General features: G+C 47.5%; 7 protein-coding genes across 7 annotated transcripts in view; 5 read left to right on the forward strand and 2 right to left on the reverse strand.

Annotated features, from left to right (window-relative positions):
- Window positions 1-3: 3 nt before the first annotated feature.
- On the reverse strand, window positions 4-1,073 carry BDV38DRAFT_259204 (uncharacterized protein). Its single transcript, XM_032055806.1, has 3 exons — window positions 1,050-1,073; window positions 355-999; window positions 4-270 (listed from the first exon to the last, which is right to left on the reverse strand). The coding sequence occupies exons 2-3, from the start codon at window positions 484-486 to the stop codon at window positions 199-201; spliced, it is 204 nt and encodes a 67-aa protein (XP_031909161.1). The 5' UTR covers window positions 487-999; window positions 1,050-1,073; the 3' UTR covers window positions 4-198.
- On the forward strand, window positions 1,005-2,464 carry BDV38DRAFT_259207 (uncharacterized protein). The gene is made up of 2 exons (XM_032055807.1): window positions 1,005-2,189; window positions 2,240-2,464. The coding sequence occupies exon 1, from the start codon at window positions 1,711-1,713 to the stop codon at window positions 2,152-2,154; it is 444 nt and encodes a 147-aa protein (XP_031909162.1). The 5' UTR covers window positions 1,005-1,710; the 3' UTR covers window positions 2,155-2,189; window positions 2,240-2,464.
- Window positions 2,465-5,846: 3,382 nt separating this feature from the next.
- On the forward strand, window positions 5,847-8,222 carry BDV38DRAFT_192899 (putative HLH transcription factor (Hpa3)). The gene is made up of 4 exons (XM_032052300.1): window positions 5,847-6,714; window positions 6,769-7,509; window positions 7,579-7,818; window positions 7,874-8,222. The coding sequence occupies exons 1-4, from the start codon at window positions 6,501-6,503 to the stop codon at window positions 8,206-8,208; spliced, it is 1,530 nt and encodes a 509-aa protein (XP_031909163.1). The 5' UTR covers window positions 5,847-6,500; the 3' UTR covers window positions 8,209-8,222.
- A 1,584-nt stretch (window positions 8,223-9,806) lies between these two features.
- On the forward strand, window positions 9,807-13,505 carry BDV38DRAFT_296410 (uncharacterized protein; the record flags this gene model as incomplete). The annotated part of the gene is made up of 1 exon (XM_032062930.1): window positions 9,807-13,505. The coding sequence occupies exon 1, from the start codon at window positions 9,852-9,854 to the stop codon at window positions 13,503-13,505; it is 3,654 nt and encodes a 1,217-aa protein (XP_031909164.1). The 5' UTR covers window positions 9,807-9,851.
- A 564-nt stretch (window positions 13,506-14,069) lies between these two features.
- Window positions 14,070-15,636, forward strand: BDV38DRAFT_259219 (acyl-CoA desaturase). Its single transcript, XM_032055808.1, has 2 exons — window positions 14,070-14,329; window positions 14,412-15,636. The coding sequence occupies exons 1-2, from the start codon at window positions 14,146-14,148 to the stop codon at window positions 15,434-15,436; spliced, it is 1,209 nt and encodes a 402-aa protein (XP_031909165.1). The 5' UTR covers window positions 14,070-14,145; the 3' UTR covers window positions 15,437-15,636.
- Window positions 15,637-16,019: 383 nt separating this feature from the next.
- Window positions 16,020-16,560, forward strand: BDV38DRAFT_259221 (cytidine deaminase-like protein). Its single transcript, XM_032055809.1, has one exon. The coding sequence runs from the start codon at window positions 16,107-16,109 to the stop codon at window positions 16,500-16,502; it is 396 nt and encodes a 131-aa protein (XP_031909166.1). The 5' UTR covers window positions 16,020-16,106; the 3' UTR covers window positions 16,503-16,560.
- A 366-nt stretch (window positions 16,561-16,926) lies between these two features.
- BDV38DRAFT_274555 (uncharacterized protein) overlaps window positions 16,927-17,415 on the reverse strand; it is a gene marked incomplete at both ends in the record, with an annotated part of 1,076 nt that continues 587 nt past the window's right edge. The window contains one exon of the mRNA XM_032057863.1: window positions 16,927-17,266. Coding sequence (XP_031909167.1) covers window positions 16,927-17,266 — 340 coding nt within the window. The remainder of the gene's footprint in view (window positions 17,267-17,415) is intronic.

Below are 17,415 nucleotides of genomic sequence, written 5' to 3' on the forward strand. Positions count from 1 at the left end.
TAATTTAAATCCAAATGAAAAACCAAAAAAAAAAAAAAATAGAAATAAACCAGGAAGGTTAGGATTTCGGTACTGTTGCCGACAAAAGAAATACAGAAAAGGTGATGGTCCTTGCACCGTTCGGATGATACACACCCAGACGGAAAAGGGCTGAGATAACGGGGTGTCAGACTTCGTTCTCAGGTACAGATTGTCTGACTAGTGGATGACTGTGCATTTGTTCTTCCATTGACCATGTTTCTTACATAATCTGGATTCTTGTTTCATTATCTGGCACATTGTGTTAATGAATTAGAATCAGCTTCCAAGGCTCCGCAGAGACATGAGTAAGGGCAAAGCATTGGGAGGTAACACCTGTCTAACAATGGCCACGCCAGACGTCAGCAAAGCGCCAATCCCACCGGGTGACACCACATAATTTGAACATTTCCAGCTCCCATATGGACAGGAAGGGATGAGACTACTAGCATGACGATCATCCATCATGGTGGATATGACAACGGCTTGGTTACTTGGGTTTTGGAGGGAATCCAAAGTGGTGAATAATACTATATAGCCTGTATAGTAATACTGATTCCATTAGACCTTGGTAGGTAAGGGTGGGAAGGGAGGATGGGGAAAGTAGTCGATCATGCCCCAGTTCAACGATGCACCCTACTACTAGTACTATCTGCACATTGTCCACATGTGTATATGCATGTATGCATGGTCACATTCCACCCAAGCGGGGTGATGATACTGTATGAATGCAGATGCTGGCTTCATGGCTAGTATTGGCGCCTCCTGACATGGTTGCAAGTGTTTGCGTTCCATCACCTCAGAGATGAAAGTCTTGGGTGCTCCATGAGAAGATTAAAGAAAAGAAAAGAAAGTTTACTAATTTTTTGATGTGTCAAGAGGTGGATGGACGGTTGCATGAGTACTGTTCCATTCCACCACCATTTCTTTCTTTCCCTTTCCGTTTCCCTTTTTCTCCCTGTGGTAGGTCGAGAGAATATACTACTCAAATAAGCAAGACACTTGACTAGTAGTGACTTAGAACCACGCACCATTTTCTTCCTGGATTCTTGGCTTGCTCAGTGGCTGGACCAGTGAACACCGACGGCTAGTCCAGAACCTTGAGTGACAAACCAAGTTTTTCTTAGCGGCGATCATTCCACCGTGGTTGCCATGTGTTTTTCCCTCGCTGAAAAGTCAAAATACTCTTCTTTCTGTCGTCATTCCCGACTCACGAAGCTTTACTCTTCCTTTCCCTGACTGGTTGGGAGCAAGGGATAGAGAGAAGTATTGAGCGAGATGTATGGGAAAAACTACCAAAAGAACAGTGCCCAAAGGTTACCTTACTAAGCTCCTTTAGTCAGTATATGCGACGCTATATTATCCCAGGGTATTTTATCACCTTCCAGGGAGACTGCCCCGGTCGCTAATGCATAGATTCGGCGTGTGCGGAGCTGTCATGACACGGTACATACAAGGTATGTATGACTTTGTATGATCTATACATAGTATTACCCGCCTTGTGCATGATATGTATGTATGCATACCAACCAACATCAAGTGGACAATAATCCACAGAAACGGCGGTTAGCATCAACCATCCGGTACCTTGAGCGTATATTTCAGCATCAGGGAACCTCTAAGCAAGACCCTAACCAGACGCCCAGCCCGAATCCCATCAGGGAAAATGATCTGACAAGAGCATATTTCTGAATGACCAGTGCTGACCGGGCACTCCGTTTCTGCAAGGAGGTACCGGTTACTTTTTTTTCCCACTCATCCAAGTGCCACCGAGTACAGTACTGTAACGGTAGTTCGCAGCCCATGGGACCCCTGAGGACGATCGTTCAGTGCGGCCACGTGAAAGCAGTCTGTATCGAGATCGTGGCCGACCGAGGAGGTCGAGGACTAAGTACTATGAATGGGCTTGTTCCTCTTTTAGTTTTATTTTTTTTGTCCCTTAACCCTCCCAGTGCGTATTGTCATTCTTATCATTCTGTAATTTTTATTTTCTCTATTCCCCAACTTTGTCCAACCTGCGATGACCAGTCACTTAAAAAGTCATACAAATACCGTGATAAATTTATCTTTTTCTCCTCTTACTATCAACTGCTCATTGATATCTATAATATTATCCTGCAAGGTCGGAATAAATAGGACAAATTAGGCCCTGTTTCTTAACCCTTTCATAAGTACGGACACCGTTCGGTGCTGATGATGTGGCTAATCGCGATTACGGCAGTCTAGATCGAGTACGGACCAACATGGATACGATCGACTCGTATTTTATCGTGTACATCTGCGGAGCTTAACAATAATAATAGTACTTAATTAATTAAGGTATGATCCAATCGCACACCCCATGGCAATGATCGATCATCGTGTTGTATGATTCCATGCGACTGAGACAAACACGCTACCGGGAAAAAGTAGAACGAGTTTCAAATTCCAATGACGCGGAGATCTCAGTCCCATGATGTAATAATTGATTCTAAGAAAAAGGCCTTCCCTTACTTCGTGGTGTTGCCAAGTCCAGTACCATCCCTCGCGTTGTTACCCCTCGTCGAGGAATGTTTGACCCATACAACAACGTGTTCTTTCATCAACCAGCGCCGTGGGTACGGACTTGGAGGTGCCGAAATTCTTCAGGCCACGGGACATTTTGCAGGCGTGGAGGATGCATTTGCCATGGCGGTTTCTGGCATTCTGATACGTTGATTAGGACTGGATCTGCTTTCCCCTCCAATGGATGTTGGGCCCCACTTCCCGGTTGGTCCAAGCTGCTGCTTTTAATTGACACTAAGCACCAAAGGGGCAACTGCAAATAGATTCCACCATCCATCCATTTGTGAGAAATGTCTCTTTTTATTTTTATTTTTTTAGATCGTTTTTTTCTTCCCCCCCTCCCCTACCGTTTTTACTTATTTTCCACTACCACCCATCCCATTATGCAGAACACCCCCTCCTCCCCGGGGCTAAGTTTCAAACAGGCAGACAACCAACTTACAAAGTTTCCCCCGTTGGACTACCTAATTCCAATATGGATCTTTGACTTTCTACCTTGAAAAGTGGGGACCCCCGTGGCCGATAGAAGTTCTGGCAAACATGCCCTACCCTGTTTTGAGTTAAGCCTCCATCGGCTAGCATGGCTCCATTTATGAGGTCCTTTCAATGTCCGGTCCCCGGCTCGACACGCAGATGCAGAGTGGGGCGGGGGGTAGGCAAAGCAAAAGGAAGAAAAAAAAAAGAATTAGACATTAAGACCCTCACCCTAGCCGTCTTTGTATGTACTTCGTACTGTATTGCCAGGTCAGATCGACAAGAGGATTGCCAAGATAAGTCCTTACAATTTCTAAAAGGGCAGATCTCTCGGCTATTCCGCGCCAAACTTTACGGAGGAGAGAATTAAAAGGGAAGGTGTCGGACTGATGAAGGTGCAGTATCTTGGATAGCGCACGCACCGTTACTATATACGTCGAGTAACATGAACAGGGTCTGATCACAAAGGTGCTGGCAATGAGGATCACAAGGCTACACGGCGGACAAGCTTCAGGGATATATGTACCATCTACCTATTGTCTTATATCTGTAAACAAATGGCGATGTCTACAGAAACAGACCATATGTATAAAGAGTGTATATGTGTGTATTGCTGTCGACTCGAATATTTCTGGAGGTGAAGAGAGACTCGAGAATAATATTTAATTCAAACAGGGTATTTATTTGGAGTACTATTGGATGGTCGAGTAATCTCAAGTTTGGTACCGGGCATTCAACAGAAGTTGGGGAACTGTTCAATGGCCATGCTTTAATGACTCAAAAATATGGCTCGATAGTAACCATGGATGATGGTGTTAAAGGAGGGTACGGGTACGTACCCCCAGTTGAGTTTGACCCCCAGAGAAGACGGCCTCGTGGCAGTGGCCCCTGTGTCCCATTTCCATGCAGTAGTGCGCTTCTCTCTAGGTCTAGTGCTTGACTAGACTACTACTTACTACTTGATGGGTTTTATCCAGTATCTATTCTTCTTCGTGTTTCCTCCGAGAGTAGATCGGCACTTTTTTTTTTTTTTTTTTGTTAACTACTCCGCAATATCCGACAGCTTGAGTGTCGCGGCGGCTGTCATATGAATGTTTAATTGGTATGCCTTTACCCGGTCTCTGATCACCTTAAAAATGTCCCTCGTGTTCACTGCTGGTAGTAACAGGTGATGTGCATAAATCGGGTAAAATTCCTCCAGTATTTTCCCTTCTTTATCCATATTTACTTTTTTTTTTCTTTTCTTTCTCTTCTGCTTGGCAGTTACACCAAACCGTTAGTGAACCAACATCAAGACTTCCGATGTGATGTTATTTGGTCAGATATATGTAGAGACTGTTTCCTTTTTCAGGATTAGAAACCAAAAGCATGTCAATGTCTGTGGGTATACAGCGTGCGTGCAATACAGGCAAGAGGACTTAAAACACTGTCAGTATAGGGTAGTGATCTGTGATTGCATGCATCATACTTTAATATTTTCATTTTCAATTTCAATTTCAATTTGATTTATTTTTATTTTTATTTATATTTTTTGACTTATGATGGCATGGTACAGGACCAGATCTGGATAAGAAAGGGGTATGCGAGTGACTAGGGACTGCACCATGCACCATGTGTTGAAGTTTCCATAGAGTCGGTCATGATCACTTTAAATTGCTCCTATAAATCTAATTTTCCCAGTGGGATGAACTGTATCTGTCAACTAGTCTCGTCATAAATCCTCTTACTAGCACTCTTGACTCTCATTTTTATTTCTCTCCTTTTAGGCGACTGGCAGTGGATTACAGGGACGGTCATCTCCGGTTTAGGTAGTAGTATAATACGTCCTTCCACATCGATTCAACAGATCTTTTGTTTTTGCACTATCGATTTAGCCCTTCTTCTCCCAATTATTGTGAATTAAGACCTTTATCCATTTTCAGAGCATTCTGTCCTGTCTCATCACCTGGGTTAGGGTATATTGACGAGTCTCTTGCCTTTGTCTCGCGTCTTAATACGGAACTTGGTACGGGAACTATCAACTCCGACGCAGTAATTTTTTACCTGTCTGCTGCAATTCTATTTTCTTTCAGCCATCCCTCGATTCCACTGCCGCCCCAACCTATTAGGCCGAACATCACGTCGATAGCTTCCGCGACTAGATTGCCTTAGTCCTTCCCACTTGATCGAGTTCCAAACTTCTTGGAGTTCCACTGTTTGAGGTACACTCCTCCTCCGTATTCCTTCTTCCCAGTTGCTATTATTATTATTACCTATTCGCAACCCAATTTTTTTTTTCTAAATTTTTTTTTTCCCTTACCCTACTTTCTTACTCCCATCATATTTTCCTCTCACGTTCACAATTAATTCGACCTATTTCGTCTCTGCCTCTGGAGGAATACCTCCTTTCTTCTTTCCTTCCCTCCTTTAGTTCCCCGCCTCTCTTTTCCTGTCTGTCTTCAAACACCCTGGCGCAAGCCTATACTACTTTCCCGCTGGTCTTAATAAAGTTCTGCTGGCCATCATCGGTCGGGATCCCTGCCCTAAACAGCTTTCTTCCTGCCCAATTGTTCGTCCTTTGGATTTTGTGCCACGTTCCGCTGGGCCTCTGGAGCGTTTGCGCTTTCGTTTTTAAGGTAAGCTGCTCTCTGTGAGATTCATCACCTGCGAACCCATGGTCCAGCATTATTGGCTCTGCCTGCTACCGTCTGTACCTAATTTCCGCATCTCATGCTGACGTGAATTTGCATTGTCATTCTTAAGGGAAAATAATTAACCTTTCCTTTTTACTTAAAATATTTTTACTTTTCTTTTTAAAACCCCCAAATTTCCCACCCGGTGTTTCGCCAGTACACTTGGTTTGGCCATTCCTACCACCTACCACGTTATTTCCACCCCCTCAAACGTCCGTCCTCTACCGCCCGCCCAGACCTGCTCTTTCATAACCTATACTTCTCGACATCCTTATATATTAGGGATTTCTAATATCGAATTTGGTTTTTACAGTGGAAAAATTTCTGCGTGGTGGATTTTGTGTGTTGTGGGTCGACGTCCGACTGGTTCCTGGTTGACGGATACCCTTCGTGTCGCATTGCCGAGTCACGCATAGACATCACGGGAAGAGTGTCTTTTTGATCCCTTAAACCGGACTCTGGATTGCAGTGAGTATTTTGCGGGGTATTTAGAAACAGAGAAGCAACCTTGGGTACGCTCTGGACGTTTCTGCGACAGCAAATCGCCACTGTTGAGATCTGGAATAAGTGCTAGTTACACGATTCTGGGGTCATTTCTCGCAACGACAGAAATTCTATCGTCTTGAAAATCAGACCGACAGTTCGACCCATCTGACTGCCTGCCTATTTGTTCGTGGAACATGAGATAAGTGCGCTTGAATCGGTCTATCCTAGATTCAATACCAGGACCCTCGTTTTATCACGATCCCTTTTCGTTTTCCGCATTGGCACGCATACCGTGAATAATCGACCATGGAAGCCACACTTACCCATCGGCCATGGGAGCCAGCCACCACTGGACCCCAAACCCCTACAGTATCTTCATCGCAGACCCTCCCCTCGATATCGACGTTGACAGCGAGCATGACCAGCACCGCTGCTCCTCCGGCGGAGAAGTCGCCCGGTAATGTGTCGTTGAACACAATTGAGCGCGATTCGGGGAATTGGTCTATGCCTCAGAGCACAAGTAAATCTCCGCACTACCTTCGTTGGCTAAGGAGTGCTGACATGATTTGTTCAGGATCCTCTACCTACTCCACCGCGACAAATGGGACCGGGAACTACCCTTCTCTTTCATTCCTTACGTCCTCTCAGCCGTCTCCCAATCGCGTGTCCACGGTCTCCGATCGATCTCCTTATAACGACCATTCGAACGCCAATACCCCCTCCTCCTCGGGTGCGCAGCCATCTCCGAACTTTGGCTCGGCGCAGCCAAACTCAACGCTTCCTTCCATTAACCAGAACTATGACGCGCCATCTCAAAGAGGTAGTATTGCAGAACCAGCGGAGTCGCGACGGAGCAGTATTGATAGTCGGATGAATCAGGGAATAAGCTCTCTTGCCATCAACCCCGCTTCTCCCTATCATAGCACGAATGCGTCGCAGACATCGATTGTCTCGGGGTTACAGCGGGAGCGTGGAATATCTATGGATGTGAATATGAATAATACTTACCGAGGCCCTCGCTATTCTGGGGGACAGCCTCTCTCCCCTTTGGGCCCACGGGCTAGCGAACATCGTGGATTTGCGGCTGGCCGCACTGCGCCCGCGATCTCGTCGAACCCTCGCTCGGAAATTTATAATGCGGAGGCGCCCACAGCTGGTCTTGCGTACGCTTTCCCAGATCCGGATGTTGCACGGTCCAATTCAATCTCTTCTACGACCGAAAAGTCGAGCGCACAGTTTTGCAGAAAAGGGAGCACGGCGGAATCCTTTTCAAGCAGCATCTACTCGGATTCCCGTTTGCCTCGTGGTCAGCATGGTATGTCAGTCTGATATTCGAAAAACATATGCCGGTCGGTGGAGTTATCAATTACTGATTATGCTTCAGAACTCCCTCAAAATGTCCACCATCATTCGCTACAACATAAACAAGTTCGTGGACTGATTGGAGAGGCCGACCTACACGGCGGCAGTACCCCGTACAGCAGAACACCTGAGCTGAGGGTGACACATAAGTTGGCGGAGCGGAAACGCCGTAGCGAGATGAAGGATTGCTTCGAGGCTCTGCGGATGCGCCTCCCGCAAAGCCAGAACAACAAGTCAAGTAAATGGGAGACTCTTACAAGAGGTAATGATACAGTTACCTATGTCTATTTAAAGTTACCATACTAACTCTTTGGTAGCAATTGAATACATTGGGCAACTGGAGAAGATGCTGAGCAACGCTCGCCGGGAGAACGATCTCCTCCGGACCGAAATGGACGACATGCGGGCCCAGCTTAATCAGCAGCAGCAGCAACAACAACAACAAGCTAATGGGCAATCACGACCGCAGTCAATGTTCGAGCATCATTCGATGGCCACGCCTCAGGCTAATGGGCAATCACATGGCGCTATGTTTCCTAGTTACGCCCCAGCCGCTGGGATGACGCAGGAGCAGCCACGGACTTTACCGCCTCTGATGAATGGGTCTGTCGCACCAATGCAAGGCGTGCAGTACACCGATGAGCGACGGTAATACAACAAAGGAAATCTTCTCTACGCGATTATTTTATGACATGGCTGTGATACGAGTATGTCGGTCCTGAGCCTGTTCTATTCAGCCTCTTGCGCCCTGAACGCGGAAACGTCATCTTCTTATTCTGTAGCTCACTTGTAGATTTGATTCGGGTGGTTCCGTCCCCCTTTTTTTTTTTTTTTTTTTTTCTTTTTCCTGAGCGCGAACATTCTGTCTCACCATCATCGTGCCTTTTCCCTGATTTTCTTCAGTGGCAGGCGCTCTGCCGCGGTGTCTTATTGAACCTGGCCTCGACGTCTTTATTTCCCTTCTCTCTCATAAAGTTTTGCATCATGATTCATCTATTCGCATCTGAGACAAGATATCTGGGGTTTGGATCTGGATATGGGAAGTGTATGTTCATTATGTTTGTCCTCACCGTTGACACAGTGGGTGCCTTTATAGTGCGTGTGTACCAAAACGAAAAAGCGCAAACCAGCTTGGAATAGGAGTGTGTATGGTGTTTCATTTGATATCCCCAAGGTCTATGTGATTATTATGTTGATGAAGCGTCCCGAATGGTTATTGGGACCAAATGTGAATTGATTTATTGAACGTCCACCGAAACCTAACCTTCTTTTTTTTTTGCCAAAAACTGGTACGAGTGCTCCGTGAGTCATTGTACATCTGAAGCAATTATCTATTGTCCAATTGATTTTGGACGAGGAATGTATATAGATACGTATACTTGAAGTATTGGGAGACCACCCGGTGTCGGATCTATTTTTGTCTTGGGAGATCTCGAGATAAATGTCCTGATTGGCGCCCGGAAGCTTCTCGACCACTTCTTCGGTGTCTTGAATAAGCGCCGTACCCACGACTCCATCATGGCGGCTACAAACATTCCTGCATATTTCTTCGGGCCAATACTTGATCAAACCTGGACCCCCGGTCTGCATTTAGCCGGGGTCACCAGAGTTTCTCGTCCAATGAAGGTAGCTCAGACATCGTCAGCTCCCGCATGTACTAGTATGGAGCACGGAGATTTAGCATTCTGCAGAAGAGTAGTGCCCAATAGAAGGGTTCGAGGTCCTGAGCGCTGATGCATGAGCTCCTAGACTAATAAGAATAGATGTGAGTAAGTTACTTCTTCAGCGAATGTTTTCCCATCCGATTTGCCCTCTTCCATCGGAATCCTTCCTCGTCTCATTGTGTTGCGATTATATTCCTCCTCCTAGTCTGCCATTTATCATTCAATTTACGCGTCCCAGCAACAAATCCAACCCCGAAAACATATTCAAGTGTTTCTTATGTCAGGATTGGAAGGCATGGTCACGACGTCTGATTAACACGGGTTCGCATTGTCACTTTGAAGTACCATTGTTCTCTTTTGTTTTATTGACTGACACCCCCATTCACTCTCCCGGATGCTTGGTCGGCAGGGATAATACACTGTTAAAGTGTTCCTTTGTCTACTGTCTGAATTTTCCTGCTTGAATGGACTTTTAAACCCGATACCACGCCCTTGTGCATATGACTTCTCCTACTGGTCCGTGGAGAAGCCGTTTGTTCTAATTGATATACACATCTGAGTAAGGTATGTTACTTTGTGGTCCCACCAATACTTCGGGTCTAAGTATTTTATAAGCCGGCCTGCATTGACAATGCACAGGACGATGGGCTGGAAGCGCCAGAAGCCGCAAGCTGAGCTGCGGATTCCTCCAATCCCGACTTTTCCCCTGTCGTCCCCAATCACAGAAGAGGTTGTTACTCCAATCTCTTCGTCTCCGGATGAGCGGGATGTGGAAAAGCTTCGTCCCTTCGATCATCTGGGGGCTAAAGTGTCCAGCCAGAGCCCATTTGCTCGCAAAGTAGAATACGAACTACGGCTGGAAGACAAGGAGCCGGTGCGTGAAGCCAATAGTTACTACTTCGTGCAAAAGGCGGCAGAGAGTGCGGGCGAGCCGAAGCCAGCGGCCAAGAAGAATACCGAGCGGCCTGTGGGATTGAATCTGGTCACCGATTTTTCGTTAACACCACCGAAACCCCGGGATGATATACCGGAGGAGGGATTCGTGGATTTAAATGACCTCAAGGTCCTTTCAAGGGAAAGGGCAGAAGAAAGGTCGGCGCAGAAAGTCAAGGGCATCCTGAAGAAAGGAACGAGCCAAAGATCCCAGAGGACTCCAGGCGAGCCTCCGGACCCCGCGACATGGAGATCTTCCTTGTTTGACTGGAGGCCTAGTGGCTCACCAAAACGGAGAGGCAAGGACGACTTATCTCCATCAGACCGGCCGATAATGATTGGGTTCAGCATGCCGCGCGAAGAAACCACAGGTTCGCGGAAAAGATATTCTAAAGAGCTTGACGTTACAGATATCCAGCAGACGCCGCTCACACCCTCAATAGTTGTCACCCCGGCAAGAGAAGATGACTTTTGGGCAGGCTTTAGCCAAGTTTGCAACCCTCCCAGGGTCACATCTAGCATTTACTCCCAACCCACCCCGTGTATAGAAAAGAGCGAGTTAGATATTCCGCCTGTACCAGCTATTCCAGCAGAGCATGCAGTGACAAAAGGTGAAGTTACGGACCAAGAGATGCTCAAAAGGCAGTCTGCGACATCTAGGAAACAACGTGCATATTCCACAGGTACAGTCTTCGAGGAAGACTTCCAATCGCGGTCGGGGCTTCGTTCAAGGTCATACTCCAACGGAAGCGTTAAGAGGGCTTTTGATCGTTTGAGTGGCATCGACAGAATGAGTCGGTTAAGTATTAATACTGAAGTTAATAGACACCAGTCCCAGGGATGGTGGACATATCTCCTGTCGCCTTTATTAGGTCGCTCCAATACAATCACCAGTCGAAGAACACTAATTGATACACATTCACCTCCTGTGCCCAGTATTGCCACTAATCTGACAGGGTCAAGCGATGAGTGGTGGGAGAAGGAGGTATCGTACTTTTCACCTGATACACCCGTAACGACGAGGGCCAGTCGAGGTGTCTCCGACTGGCAGCCTTCTCAAAACAACCCTTTCGCCGATGATAAAGCTGTCGACGGGCAAGCCCAGGACCCGAGTGACCTGAGTAGCGCAGCGTTTGGCTTTCCCGATCAAACTGTTCAAGGCGCAGCTGCCGAGTACTATCATGCCTGTGCACATGAGGTATTTACCGGGAGGCCTTACTTCGAATGCATCAACCATGTCTGTTCGATAACTCCTAAAGACCAGATTCTAGTCCCCAGTGCAGATATCGCAAAAGAAGTTGGTTCAGGTGAAGGGGGTTTGCTTATTGATGTGGATGATGCGCCGAAACCCGTTGACAAAGGACCCGAAGGTTCAGAATCTATGGTCATTCCTGCCACAACTTCCCGGCCTCCGACAATGGTCATCGACAAACAACCGGATACCCCTGTGAAGAACCCGAAGGAAGACGGTTCAAAAGACGATACAAGCGCCCCTCGCGAAGAAGACTCTACGAAGCCAATCTCCAAAGAGACTGTTGGGGAACCAGCATCTCCAGCAGGCAAGCAAACTGAGACCAATCCTTTTGTTCAGCTGGCTCAGCCAAGTAGCACCGTCTTGCCGCCAGTCACGAATGTATACATTCAATATGCCCCTATACCATCTTCTGCTTCTGGCACTACTATTGAACGAGTTGTACCCCAGTACTCAGTGATTCCTTCTTTAAACGAAGGGACGCAAAAGCATGAAGTACAGCCACAAGCGCAACCGCAATCTCCTGGTCCTGTCTCCCCAGGTTTACAACGAGCAACAGAAAAGACAGGCTCAATCCCTCTATCTGACATACACTCGACCCCGGCGCCTGCGTATACGTCTCATCGTAATACTCCCGCCACGCTACCGCCCCGTGTAGATTCTCTTCCGATCACACGGGAGGTAACGACGAATCCGATTACAGAAAGCAATAGAATAGAGTCTCGACGAAGAAGGCTCGAGAAGGAAGATGCAATCGGTAGGAGAGCTGGTGGGCTATGGCGCGGTAGAGGTTATTTCAGCAACAAAGGATGTTTTGGGAGACCTGGACGTGAAGGACGGCTAAGGCGCCGGTGGTATGCGGCCATTGCTTCATTCTTCATTATCATTGTCGTGGTTGCCGTTGTTCTCGCTATAATGCTCACCAGAAGGGGGGACGAGACACCTGTCCAGTCGCAATGGCTGAATCTAACCGGCTATCCACCTATGCCGACAGGCATTGCGACAGTTGCTGGACCCGAGCCTCAAGTACAAAAATCCGGCTGTATTACACCTTCCACCCTCTGGAGCTGCGCCTTGCCCAATGAACAGCAGTCAGCCAACAAGCCTTATGCTGCAAATCAACCTAATTTTCGCGTCGAGATTCGTTTTCGTAATGGGACATATCCGAATAGCACGACTGTTGCGTCGAAGTCTAGCAAAGCAAGCGTTTCTAGACGATCTGACAACTTGTTCAGCCCGTCGCCATCCCCGCCAGGCATGAAAGACCAGGCATTTCTGGGCAATACCACTGATAAGAACAATGTTCCCTATGCGGGCGAAGAGACTCCGTTCTACATGACAATACTCTCCCCTCTCCAGATGTCCACCACCCAGCTGACACGGAGATCAGACAATTCGTTCCCTGACATAGAATCCCTCATTCCATCTCCAGACCTAGACTCCGACGGCACCGCTGCAGCCGCAGAGCTCTATCCTCTGCCCGAGTCACAGCCTGTGCGGCTATACAACCGCGGGCAGGACACCGAGCACTATGGCTTCTATACCTACTTCGACCGGTCTATTTTCCTTGAATCATCTGCCCCACTCACGGACAGCAAGAACGATGATTCTATAAGCGATGCCAACGGCGGCCCAAGCAAAGCACATGCCCGAGTCAGGTGTACCTGGGCCCAGACACGCTTTCTCGTTCAGATCTGGACTCGTCCTGGAAAGGCGCTCCTCAGTAACAGCCCATCTGTCAGCACAACGCCAACACCCACCCACACAGGAACCAGCAATCCAACTAGTTCGAACTCCGCTACTGACTTCGTTCGTCCCGGTTCCTTCCCGTATCCTATAACGATCACTCTAGATCGGCACGGGGGCGCGATAAAGAAGAAGATGGTGTACTGCTACGGTATGGAATCAGATCAGCATGTCAACTCGACCGAGGTGAAATTACAACTCGAAGACCGCGGGTTCGGCGGTAAGCTCATCAACCCGGCACCTGGAATCTTTAATATGTCTGATTCTGCTTTGAGTGAGTCGGGCTATGGTGGGTTTGACGGTGGAACTGGGGGTTGTGCTTGTCAGTGGACGAACTGGGTTTCTAGGTCATAGATTGATGAGATGTGGAGTATTGCCAGCTATCTTCCCTGTCGCTCAACTTTGCTCTATGGTTTCACTTCATCCCCTGTATTTTCTGTTCATAGGAATCTTTTATAATCTAAGCCAGATATTATTATTAACTAGATTCGGCATTAGCACTATACATAGACGAAACAAAAGTCATATTGCATACACTTCTGCACTGCAACCTGTAACGATCCGGTCAGCGATGGCAATACTAGACTGGACTGCTAGGTCACATGAAGGATGCCTCCAGGGTGCAATGTTCTGGATCTATCATATGGCCCACTGAAACTGGGTCCAGGGTTACAACGATCTAGCGTCAAGTTAATGCAATAAATATGACGTGGTCATATAGTACCTGCAACACCAGATATAGACGTATCACGTTCCATTTATGATCATGTTTCCCTTCATTCCAATTCCAGTCACCAACACAGGATGACCCAGAGATGCAGCGTGACCCACATCCCTTACTTAAGGTAAGACAAGTGAACTGAATCTCTTCTAGATTATGAGATATCTTCTTTTTCGGAGGAAAAAAAAAAATTTTAAGGTAGACCCTCATATAAAAGCAAGCATCTCTACCCAGCAGAAATTCGGGAAGACCAGAAAATGTCATAGATTCACAATGGCCACAAGTAGTCTCACAGACCACCAACCGTGGTATCAACGCATCCAATGGTTTAATTTCTTCATGCTAGTTCTCATCCCTCTATGGGCTTTTATCCAGTCACTTTGGGTTCCTTTGATCTTGAAAACTCTGGTCCTATCAGGAGTATACTACTTGTTTTCGCTGGGTTCTATAACAGCCGGTAAACCACTCTTCTACTCTCAGATTTTTTTTTCATAAAAAAAAAGAATAAATCAAAAGAGAAACTAACAACACCACCACAGGATACCACCGCCTATGGGCCCACAGATCCTATACAGCATCAACCCCCCTCAAATGGCTCCTAGCTGCGTTCGGCGCCGGAAGTCTCCAAGGTTCAATCCGGTTCTGGGTACGCGAACATCGCCTCCACCACCGATACACAGACACCGACCTTGATCCATACACCGTGAACAAAGGCATCCTTCACGCCCACATCCTATGGGTTCTCCTCCGTCAGCCGCGGAACGAGAGAAAAAAACGGGCTCGCATCAACCTCTCTGATCTCGACCACGACCCCGTCGTAGCCTGGCAACATCAGTACTACTTCCTCGTCGCCTTCGGCATGGGCTGGTTACTCCCCTGTCTGGTAGCCGGACTGGGGTGGAACGATTGGATCGGTGGGTTTCTCTACGCCGGCATTCTGAGAGCCTTCTTCGTCAACCAGGCTACGTTCTGTGTGAATTCTCTTGCCCATTATCTGGGCCATCAGCCGTATGATGATCGACATACGCCGCGCGATCATCTGCTCACGGCGCTTATCACCCTCGGCGAGGGGTTTCATAACTTTCATCATGAGTTTCCGTCGGACTATCGGAATGGAATTGAGTGGCATCAGGTCGATGTGACGAAGTGGTTTATCTGGGCCTGTGGCTTTGTCGGATTGGCGGGCGACTTGAAGAGATTTCGGCATAATGAGATCGCCAAAGCACGCCTGCAGCAGAGGTTTAAACAACTTGACGAGGAGAAGCGACGTCTCGATTGGGGCACGCCGCTTGAGGAACTTCCTGTTATTGACTGGATGGAGTATCAGCGGAGAGTGGGGATGGGACAGGTGCTTATCATGGTTGAAGGCGTCGTGCATGATCTCGGGGCGTTCCTGACTGAGCATCCTGGAGGTGAGGCTACTATTACGGGTATGTTGGGGAAGGATGCTACGGCGCTGTTTAATGGGGGTGTCTATGACCATTCTCGTGCAGCTAGGAACCTTTTGGCTACTATGCGGGTTGCGGTGCTGAGGGGAGGTGGGGAGGTGGAGTGTTGGAAGTAGGAACATCATCATATGTTAGATATGACTCCTGGAGCTCAGGGAGTTGGTTGCGATGTCGTATTTTTCTATTCTATTCGTTTTATAGAAATCCTTCCTACCGATGCATGTACTCGGAATAGATAGTACTTCCCATATTGCAAAGACCACAATACCAGACACAATAACTTTATAGCAACCGTTGCTGTAAGTACTACCATTAACACTACTCCACATAAAACTTCTAATCCAAATAAACAGTAATAAATGACACCCAATGCCCTAGAACACAAGATACAAGACCAAGTCAAGGTAACATACCAAAGCAACAAACCCATGAAAGAAACCAGCACAAGACAAAGAGTCACATCGTGAAGAATTACCAGACTAAAACCCAATGCTCTCAACTACCTTCTGAACAAATCATATCAACACAGTCCAGACCCACTGGTTTTCATGGATGTAACCTCCAATAGGCAGAATTGTTAGTTCCCAGAAAACTCTCTATACCCAATCGGGGTGTCGGGGACGAAACACACGAAGTATAAGAATAGACCCGTACCTACTCCGTCTCAAGTCCAAACCAAAAGTACAATAATCTATTCATTCTCTCTCTAAACCAAACCTCAACAATAACAACAAAAGACAGAAAGTAAGAAACAAGACCAAAAAAAAAAGGAAAGAAAGAAAGAAAATGTCCACCCTCACCCCCCAAGAAACCACCCTCGTCGAAGCCGCCACAAAAGCCATAACCAGCATTAAACCCTCCAACACTCACAGCGTCGCCAGTGCTATCCTCGCCTCTGACGGCCGGATCTTCTCCGCCGTAAACGTCCACCATTTTACCGGTGGCCCTTGTGCCGAACTCGCTGCCTTGGGGAGTGCTGCCGCTGCTGGGGCGGAGAATCTCACACATATTGTGGCTGTTGAGGATACCCGACGGATTTTGAATCCATGTGGACGGTGTCGACAGGTTTTGCTCGATTTGTGGCCTGGGATTAGGGTTATTGTTTTGAGTGAGGAGGGGCCTAGGGTTGTTGGCGTTGGGGAGTTGTTGCCTTTTGCTTATTCTTGGCCTGGGGAGGAGTAGCCTTTTATTATATTATTTATTTTTATCATTTTGTTCCTTTTGAGAGAGGGGATTGAGGGGTGGGTTGGAGTGTGTAAGTGGGCAGGTTTTGTTGAAAATGTTTCTATATCTGTTGGAGCGACGCTTGACAAGTGGAAGAGAGCTATTTTGAATGCCAGTCTATTATTATTATTAATATGAGATTTTAATAACCGATCTAAACGCCAAACCCAAACACCCCATAAAAAGAAAGAATAAAAAATAAAAAATAAGAGAGACAGAGTCGAGAATTCCAAACCATTGACCCTGAAATCAAAAATAGAAGTTATTATATGTCAAATAGAGATATCATAAAATGGCCCGCTTCGTCAACGTTTCTGCAACATCATCTTTCATCTGTTATTGCTTCGGAGCGGAGATCACCATCATCGAAAAGGGTTGCTGCTTATACCATGAACATCAGTCCAATGGCAATGCTGGCGACAGCTGTGAGACCAGGAATGATGAGCTTGGAGCCGGGGCTTGTAGGAGCCAAACCAGTGGAGGTTGGCTTGGCAGGAACGCCACCACCGCCAACAAAGTTTCCACCACCGGTGGTGTGGCTAGAAGAAGAAGTAGAGGTCTTCGGAATAGTCGAGTTGGCGAACTTAGGGAAGCCGGAGCTTGCGGAGGGCTTCGGGGTCACGGCAGGAGCGGTAGTGTTACCAGCTGGGGCAGTTGGCTGGACAGCGGGGGCGGTAGGCTTGATGAGAGGGACACTAGACTGAGCAGGGATGCCAGGGATACTGGAACCACCGGCAGTAGGCTGAATAACAGGGACATGGGTCTCGGCAGGGGCAGTAGGCTGAGCGGCAGGGCCACTAGACTCGGCAGGCGCGGCGGGAGCAGCGGACTCAGCGGGAGCAGCGGACTCAGCGGGAGCAGCGGACTCAGC

This window comes from Aspergillus pseudotamarii (assembly GCF_009193445.1).
Source record: "Aspergillus pseudotamarii strain CBS 117625 unplaced genomic scaffold BDV38scaffold_71, whole genome shotgun sequence".
Lineage (NCBI taxonomy): Eukaryota > Fungi > Ascomycota > Eurotiomycetes > Eurotiales > Aspergillaceae > Aspergillus > Aspergillus pseudotamarii.